Below are 9,484 nucleotides of genomic sequence, written 5' to 3'. Positions count from 1 at the left end.
AAGAAAACTGTCCAACGCAGTGCGATACTATTGCACAAGACCAAGTTCCACTACTTGAGGAATTGCCTTGTAGATAAGGCAGCAGCGTCGATTGCTGGTTTACTGACCACAGAATGTTATGTGGATGCCGTCGAGTTTCTTACGTAAAGGTTCGGTGACCAAAAGAAGACTGAACAGTGTCACTTGTCAACCCAAGAAACTTTCCGCATGTCATGTCGGGAACACGATGCAAGGTCTCCAGAAGTTGTATGATGCCACGTAACTGCATATTCATTGCCTTACTGCATCGAACCTACCAGCCCTTAGTTTTTCGGGAATGCTGGCAGACGTCATGCGGAACGCCTTGTCATGTAACATGTACTTGATCTTGTGCAAGAGAAGTGCAGAGAGGCGCTAAGGGGACTTAGCATTGCCAACCCTCTGGGAAATGTTTCGGGACAAATGGTAGCAGCCAAGTTGAAAGAGCTGCTCAACTTTACCAGGGTAGAATTAGAAAGCCAGGTGAAGTGCTTCACATAAGCGGCATGCGTTCGGAAGGTGTACATACATCGAAAAGTCACGGGACCACAGCACCACTTTTGCATAATGCGCCTTTGGTGAGAAGTGCATTTCTTCTGCTAATCAAAGAACCATTCCACACGAACCTGTGATGCTAAGCTCTCTCTGGCTGAGAAAAAGGAACAGCTAGATTAGGACAATTGTTGCTTCAGATGTATGTCACGAGTTCACCAGTCAAGATCTTGTCATGTAAAGCTCACTTAGTCTCGCAATAAGGTTACGACCGAAGGTTGTTGGTGAGACAAGAATCGCTTTCAACACAGGTCCGTGCGTTTCAGCACTCCATCAGGCACTGAAAGGCGTAGAATCGTGAAAGTTGCTTTGCATAACTAGTACAATGCCCAAGTCTTCACAGTGCAAGCAATCATGGTGCCATATGCCGCTACGTTTCTGCACCATCCATCGACAACAACTTTGTGGGACAAGTAAGACTTAAAGGCAAATTTATTGCAGATAAGTGGCGTTTCTTTGAAGCAAATACCAAATACGGACTTTGTTTGGTCATCGGATCAGAACATCTCTGGAAGGTATTGACTGGAGAACTTGAATGGAGCACAGATATCTAAGGATTAGTCGCAGTAAATTCCATCATTGGATGGACACTCCAAGGACCAAGTCAAAGCAAAGCATTCATCGAACGCAATACGAACTTGACGGTCTGTGCACTGTAAGTGGCAAGTTTTTCTGATCACGAAATGTTACAGATTTTGCAGCCCTTTTGGTGACTGACTCAAAGCAATGGGTAGCGCTCAGCAAAGCGACTCAATCACTTACAAGTATCTAGAGCGATTTGACGAGACTAGCAGCAAATCTAATGGCAAATGTATTGTCGCGCTACTGTGGGAAGAGGGCAAGCATTTATTCAGAGATAACTGTGATACAGCTCTCACTTGCCTTAGTAAGCTGGTTAAAATGCTAACGCAACGTGACACTACTACAGCTTGAAGAAGACCTCACATTGAAGAAAGCAGCACTTTGCGGCAAGCAGTTTGAGGAAGTCCTTAAGCAGCAACCGCACATTCATGCTGCCGGCTCATCGGAAACCATCGATCTCTGCATACAACTCGCCCAACGCGACGTGTCGACAGGAAACGCAAAACAGTGGAGCAACCTCAGACAAAGCATTCCTGTCACTGGTGCGGTAGACAAGGAACACACCCCAAATAAGAGTCCAGCATCAAAAGTGCTGCAAAAAGGGACGTTTCACCACTGTATGATGATCATCACGCATGCTTCATCATCTGCAATTAAAGGGACACTAAAGGTTACTATTAAGTCAACGTGGACTGTTGAAATACCATCTCAGAAACCTCGAAACGCTTGTTTCGTGCCAAGGAGAAACTTATTTTAAGAGAAAATACGTTCTGAAGCGTCCGCGTACCTCTAGCGCAGTTCAAGTCGCCCGCCCTCCGATCGAGGAGTACTGACATCATGGTCTCTTAGTGACGTTGCGCCGTCGGTGAGTAGAACGGCGTCCACAGACGGTGCTACGGCTTTTCTGCGGAAAACGCAAACGCGCGGCCAGAAACAGAGCCAAGACAGAGCCGACAGCAGAGCAAAAGCGGGAGTATGGTGGCTGGCGGAAGGAGAAACGCGCGACCATAAGCTGGTACTTCATTCTATGACGCAAACTTCGACGCTCGTCGCAATGGACCCTGACAACGACAGATTGTCTCGCGATGCTGGGCTCAACTTCAGCGATTTGAGCACAGACGAGCGCGACCTGCTGCTGAGGGCTCGCGCTGCCGGCGTCGTTGCGTACTACGACGGCGGCCTCGACACCGGCTCTCCGGAGCGGGAAATTAACGAGGGCTTCCCACGACATCACATGGACGTGGCATTCTCGCTGCTTGTTCCAAATGAAAGTTTCGCGAGCCAGCAGAACCCGCACAGCACGACGCGATAACTACTGAAACTCCAAAGCGTGCGCGGCGTAGAGTCGATCGAAAACGAAACCTCTCGACCACCCATACTACTGAAGGGCGTCAAAATGTTATTTTTTCTTAGAATCGAATAGACGTAGACAAGTAGCATTTTCTTCCGTCTTATAATCGAATGAAATATTTTTAATACGAGTAGTGGAGTATTAGGAACACAAATTATGAGGAGTGCTTTCGTCATCGGGCTAGTACCGGAATGTCGCTGGGGGTCTCAAATCGTGTCATGCATTTACCTCAATTTCTCGGTTACTAAAGCTCTGTTCGCCATTATAGTGATGCCTAAGACGTTCTAGAACATTGCTCTACCACTTTAACTTGACTTTCTGGTAACCTTTAGTGTCCCTTTAAGCACATCTCCGGAAAGTACAAGCTTCCTGGGAGCGATCACAGACGGCGCAACAACTCCGTGGACATAGAAGCCATCGCTAAAATGACATGAAATGATAGAGCTCAAGCACTTCCAGAGGAGGACCGACTTCGTATTGGTTCATTCCAAACTTCTGTGACACCGCACACCCGCTGATGGAGCGCTTGCATAAATCCAACTCGCAATTCATTTGGGATGCCACTCAAAAGCAGGCTTTTCAACAAATTAAGAAAGCCTTGACTTCACAACCTGTCTTAGCTCTCTATGACTCAACGTGTTAACTAGACTAGACTTTGCAGGACCGCTCCACATAAAGCAAACAGACCATCAGCGCAAAGGATGACACACACTACAGAGCGCTACTTGTAACTATTGTTTTATTCCCCCGTCAATAGAATAAATGCAGGAAGATACTGGGGGGAGGGGGGGGTAGCGACTAAAAACAAATAAACAAAAAAATTTTACAAACATGGCCATCTACCAATGCCAAGCTGGCTTTGTCATGTGATAATTTTTTCTGCAGTCAACATCCCAATAAAGGAACCAGGATACAAAATTTCAGATTAGTGAGTGAGGAAATCTATTTCCTTTGCACTAAGGGAGGCTGATGGCATGCTCACGCACATACTTCCCAAACGCACAATCTCAGCAGCTTTGATTATCTCTTGCGTCATTTGGCTGCCATCTTTGCTCACAATCTTGCATTTCTCAAAGAATGGCCGACATCCGCAGTCTCTACAATGTATCCCAAGGTGTCTGGCGACTGCTTTTGAAAAGTTATAATCATGCTCTTTTAATCTTTCGTTCAAAAGCAGTCGCCAGACACCTTGGGATACATTGTAGAGACTGCGGATGTCGGCCATTCTTTAAGAAATGCCAGATTGTGAGCAAAGATCGCAGCCAAATGACGCAAGAGATAATCAAAGCTGCTGAGATTGTGCGTTTGGGAAGTATGTGCGTGAGCATGCCATCAGCCTCCCTTAGTGCAAAGGAAATAGATTTCCTCACGCGCTAATCTGAAATTTTGTATCCTGGTTCCTTTATTGGGATGTTGATTGCAGAAAAAATTATCACATGACAAAGCCGGCTTGGCATTCGTAGATGGCCATGTTTGTAAAATTTTTTGTTTATTTGTTTTTAGTCGCTACCCCACCTCCCCCCAGTATCTTGCCCCATTTATTCCATTGACAAGGGAATAAAACGACAGGTGCAAATAGCGCTCTGTAGTGTGTTTCTCTTCTGTGTGTGCCGTCAAAATGTTGCGCAATCGAACCTGTAATACACTATCTCGGGCAACTTATTCGGAAGGTACCAGATATTCTCTGAAAGAGGGTGGTGCAATGCCAAAGTATGTAGACACTTGACTGCCATACATGCAAGTACGGCAGTTGGACAGCAGTGTTGCAACTTTATACATCCGCCCCACCCTCTGCTGAGACATTTTTTGATTTTTGTGGAAATCAACGAATGCGAAGTCCGCTGCCACCTTGCCACACCCCCATTCCACAGCCTGCCGCACAGTGCTCATGCGCTTGTTGAAATGAGCCTCGTAGGGCTGCAATGATGCACCTCCAAAAGGCTTAAGGAGCAGGGGCCGGAGTGGATAGGCTGGGTCGCCATAGATAACATATTCATGGCCTTGGGCGACTTTCTCCAGGTTCCGGTAGAGGGCCGTCTTCTTCAAAATTCCTGAAATAAAGTTACAGATCTTGTGAGAGTAGAAGAAAAAGACTCATGCAAATGCAGTTGTTTTGCACAAACAGAAGCAGTGCGTGAGCTAAAGAAAAGTTAAGGGACCTTATTAGGGTATACATTTTCACCATTAAGCATGCAACGTGCTGGTAGCTTTGAAATGGGTGAGCAGAAGGCCTCTGTTCGAAAACAATTTGTTTGTGAAAAAGGTAACCTTGCAACCTTGTGAACTTCATGCGTCGTCCGTGACTGAAAAATTTAGCTGAAATGTTCAGAGGAGTGTATGCTATCCGCTGAATGTGTTCTTTTTTACAATGCGCGAGGGGTGGTTCACGACCTCTTTAATTCTCGGTCAGACATACCTAAGTAAGCAAGAAAATCAAACAACACAAACATGTATAGTTTGATATTTGGTGGAAGTCGTCCTGTAAGTGTAAAGTGGTTCTGAAAATATGGAACACGCCAGGGCAGGACATGCATAGGCAGCTTGGTAGCAATTATAACATTGAATATTACCCTACTAGATTAGGTATTTGAGTTATTGAAGCTAATCGCCATGGCGCATTAGAGAAGCATTTAGAGGCAACCTCACGCACCAGCATCGTGGCGCCGACCATGAAATGGTCCATCCATTTGGCATATCAAGCCATTGGGGCACATCACGGCTTGATAATTTTGCACGTGATACCGTTTGTGGCCAGAGAAGTGATCCTGCTGTCCAACTGATGGCCTGCGAATTCGTCGCGCTGTGCCATCAACGAAACCCCAGCATTTCTTCAGTGGAGCGCCTTTCCTGTGAATGGCCTGATAAAAAAAGAAAAAGAAACAGCGGTAAACAGCTATCTATAGCAAGAAACTCTTAACGTATTGAGAAAAAGATCATAATAGGATTAGACTATAGTGTAAGATACACTCTTTAGGTGTGGACATCGTGCCTTGCAGGAAGAGCTAATTATGTCCCTGTTTCGAAATCGTGCCAGAAGATGTATCTCTGACTGTACGTGTGTCACGTCGGAGGTGGCAATTCTTGTATAGTAGAAATGTCCGCTGTTGTGGCGTCGTTTCATGCATGCACTTGTGTGCAACAAACAAATTTACTTGACTGTTCTTTTGCCAAATCTTCGTCATCTGCACATGGTTACGTGCGAAGTACAAAAAGAACTATTTTAGAAGGTAATGAAACGACACACTTCTTCATAACTATTACACACAGCGTGCACTAAAAAACACGGATGAAGAATAGACAAACACGAGCGCTGACTCACAACTAAAAGTTTGTTGCATTTAAACACGTGAATATCTTCTTGGCTCACTATTTTGTTTTCCACAAGTAATGAATACCACCCTGCCACTGACCAGGCAGAAATATCCACGTTGGTCCTGTGCATGATAAGAGAGCGGACTGTGTACCAGTTACCATGGCAACAAAACCATTTCCTTTCATTCTTCTTTTTGCTCGTGCAATGTACCGGTTTCTCACCGGATCATGCTTTGACCGGTATGCACAAGCGCAACATGAAGGTACATTAGCTGGGAGCGCTCGTGACTACATTCCTTGTCATGTGCACACACCTAAAGAGTGTACATATGCCTTACAGCATGGATTAGACTTCATTGCTCAGCCAGCACTGCTGCTCAAGATGCAACAAGCATACCTCACTGCCTGCACTTTTGACATGACTTGAAGCTCTAGCACCACTACAACAGAATAAAGCAAGGTTCTCTTTCGCTCTCTTAAACACAAACCCATACAAGCACACAACATAGGTGAAAAAGCATGCATATCCCACATGCTATGGCAATCAGTTGAAGCAAGGCTTCCTTTGATTCTGGCACTGCCTGACCATTAATTAGTGCCGAATTTTTATGTTCACAGTTTTGGGAAGTATGACAGTGTTGAAATGATATTAACCATTATCTTGGGTGCAAAATGTGTTTGTCTACGCAGTAGAAAGAATACACAGTGAGATGTTTTATTACGGTTTGCCCTGCACACAATTTGTATTCAGTGGGAAGTTGTGTACTGCCACCACCTCACACAGCGCACTGCATCGTGGCACAACTGTTTATGTGCTGGACTGCACCTTGCACATTAGAGTCACCTTGATGTCACGGTCTGGTTGTGAGCAAGGGCTGTGTAATGGAAAAGTATGGAACATACTGTGTGAGGTTTAGCATTTAAGTACCCTTTGTGAAAACAATGATCGTTACCACCACTAGCTCTGAATTTAGGCAAAGGTGTGTTCAAGTGTCAGCGCACAATGTTTACACCAATGGCCTCGTCCATAAAATTCGGCAGCCAGGACATTTAGGCTTTCCTTAAATACAATTTCCTTGCCGTCCATTAAGTTAGCACTGCCCAGTGCGCATCTTAAGATTAATACTCTCACAGCTCTCATTTCCGATGAAATGAGAGCTGCGTCGAATTCTGAAAGTCCATAAAGCACCTCCAGATGACACCCACATTCACTTGCTTTGAAGCATTCATACATTTGTAGTTTCGCCTTGCAAACTGCCATGAGCAAAGAGCAAAGAGGCTGTTCACTCATTTCATTACTACATAGTTGAAAGTGAGGACCACACTGATTACGTGGTGTGCCTGTTCGCGCCATAGTACGACACGTGTTAGCAACGGTGACAGGACAAGCGTAAGACACACACTGTTCACCTGCAGCGGTCTCATACGGCTGGTTAAATCCTGTATGGAGGCAAAAGCTGTAGTGCAATGTTCTTTGGGATTACTACAGCGAAATTTAGAACAAGGCTTTCCTTTACATCTATAAGCTATCAGGTTCCTTTGCTGAGAAAGAACATGGCATACCTTATGAAGCTGTAATTTTTCTAGTTCTATATGGCATGTGGACAAGCCGCATTGTGCATTGGCACGACGACGTCGACTCGCGATGTATGCAGGCATACTTCTGCTCGTCGACAGCGAATTCGTCAAACCCTAAAGCCTTCAGCCATATGTCCCCGAGTTGCTTGCTTCGAGAAGCTACCGCGTTGCATTTTCCAATGTTGTTCATTAGGTCGTTTCGTTACCCGTTTTCAGAGAGTAAAAAAAAATGCGTCGCTGGCTTAACTGAACATGCATTTATTTCCCCCTTTAACTGAAGAGACCCCAAACAGGGCATGCTTCCTGGCGTCGCCTTTGCCCCTCTAGCCTGCTGCTCATGTGTAGTCTGCACGCTCTCGGCTATCCCCGCGGGAATGTCGAAGGAAGAGCAAAGGTGGTTTCGCTTAAATGAAAAGAAAAAGTACGCACAAAGGAAAGTGGGGGTGGGGGAACAGGATGGATGTGTATTTTACACTTCTGCTGAAAGCGTGCTCTTACCTGGGAAAACAGCTCCAGGTTTTGTAGGTTGAGCCACCTGTGCTCCGTGAGGTCCGCTAGGAGGTGTCCAAAGTAGTATTCAATGTGAGATAAAACTTTAAACACCACACTCGATATCACCGAACTGTGGCGGCTGAAGAACACCTCAAGATCACACAAGCGGTTCGGATAGGCGAGACGCCGCAGCGTCATGCACAGCGCCTCGCGGCCTGGAACTCGAACCCGTTGAGCGCTCTCTACCTCTTCTGGAATCAGGAGGCCGGTCAGAAGATCGTCCAGGTCCGATTTCTCGAACCTGAACGACCGGTAGAACAACGTGCTGTCCATGGCATCCAAATTAAGCAGGCCATGCTTCCGAAGATCCCGCCGTGGTTCCACTGGGAGCAAGTGCACATCTTCTAATTCGTCCCAGTGCAGAGATCGCAGCAGCAGTTCGTCGTGAAGCACGCTATACGGCATCGCTGATGAACGCAGACACAATTGTGCGCACAATTCAAAGGCAAATTACTGAGAGTGCTTGCTTATAGCCTGGGTAAGTCACAAAGAAGCGATCAGCGTCCAGACGTGGCTCAGGCTTGTCTTGGCAAGGCTTCATGTTGGCTACTTTGGCGCGTAGCAAACGCAAGACAAATGTTTGTTTATTGCTTCGTTCAACTAATAAAGCAAGCAAATTACTTACTTCATAAAGAAAAAAAATTGGAGGACGCTTAAGCTTCGCCTTCAAGAGTGGAACGCGACAGCGTTCCCATCGACCTGCCAAGGGGTGTAAGACAAAGCGCTACGGCGCAGGGATCACTTACGAGGCGCCCCGCATCGGACTTTGCGCCCACCTATCACACGGAGAGCGTCGGGAAACGCAGCGTTCTGCGCAGCAACGAAACGTGCGCCTGAGCAAACGGAACGAACCAAAGAACTCGGTGTCTCGGAGGGGGAAACGATCTACGCCAGCCAAACGTCGTGATCGGCACGGGCAGAGAGATAGACAGATAGTAATCTAAAGAAAGGAACGGCGCTTGATTCTGCAACCCGCGTGGGAGCACGGCGAAGCGTCGCCAGGGGAGAGGGAGTCGGGGCCGCAACGCGCCTGGCACCGGTCCGCGCACAGCACAGCCCCAATGCGCGCATGGCGCGCCACCTGTCGGGGCAGCGCCGTACATTGAGAGGACGGGTCTTCTGTGTTTGCCGCAAGATGGCTCTGCGTGTGCGGTAAGCGCAGAAGAAATGTAGCGGAAACGTACTTCGCTATTCGTGTAAATGCGACTTCTGTAAGTTACGTGCTCATAATTGCCGATATACACCGCAGTATAACATTCTACGGCACGTTTTTAAGGCAACATCGCGTTCACTAAAAGCGCGTTTGTACCGATTTCAAGCATCGAACTCGTGGCTGAGTGGTAGCGTCTCAGTCTCACACTCCGGAGACCCTGGTTCGATTCCCACCCAGCCCATCTTGGAAGTTGCTTTTTATTTATGAAGTGCCTGCCATGATTTATCGCTCACGGCCAACGCCGCGGACGCCGACGCCGACACCCGACACCGACGCCGACGACACCGGCTTTTCTGCGACACGAGCTCCTTAACGCTATCGCGTTA

General features: G+C 46.9%; 1 protein-coding gene across 1 annotated transcript; it reads right to left on the bottom strand.

Annotated features, from left to right (window-relative positions):
* Positions 1 to 4,073: 4,073 nt before the first annotated feature.
* Positions 4,074 to 8,550, bottom strand: LOC142571057 (uncharacterized). Its single transcript, XM_075679353.1, has 3 exons — positions 7,892 to 8,550; positions 5,154 to 5,361; positions 4,074 to 4,554 (listed from the first exon to the last, which is right to left on the bottom strand). Exons 1-3 carry the CDS (start codon positions 8,348 to 8,350, stop codon positions 4,163 to 4,165), a joined length of 1,059 nt encoding a protein of 352 aa, XP_075535468.1. The 5' UTR covers positions 8,351 to 8,550; the 3' UTR covers positions 4,074 to 4,162.
* Positions 8,551 to 9,484: the final 934 nt, after the last annotated feature.

This window comes from Dermacentor variabilis, chromosome 2 (genome assembly GCF_050947875.1).
Source record: "Dermacentor variabilis isolate Ectoservices chromosome 2, ASM5094787v1, whole genome shotgun sequence".
Taxonomy (NCBI): domain Eukaryota; kingdom Metazoa; phylum Arthropoda; class Arachnida; order Ixodida; family Ixodidae; genus Dermacentor; species Dermacentor variabilis.
The sequence above is the reverse complement of the archived record's forward strand: the minus strand, read 5'-3'. Positions and strand labels throughout refer to the sequence as shown.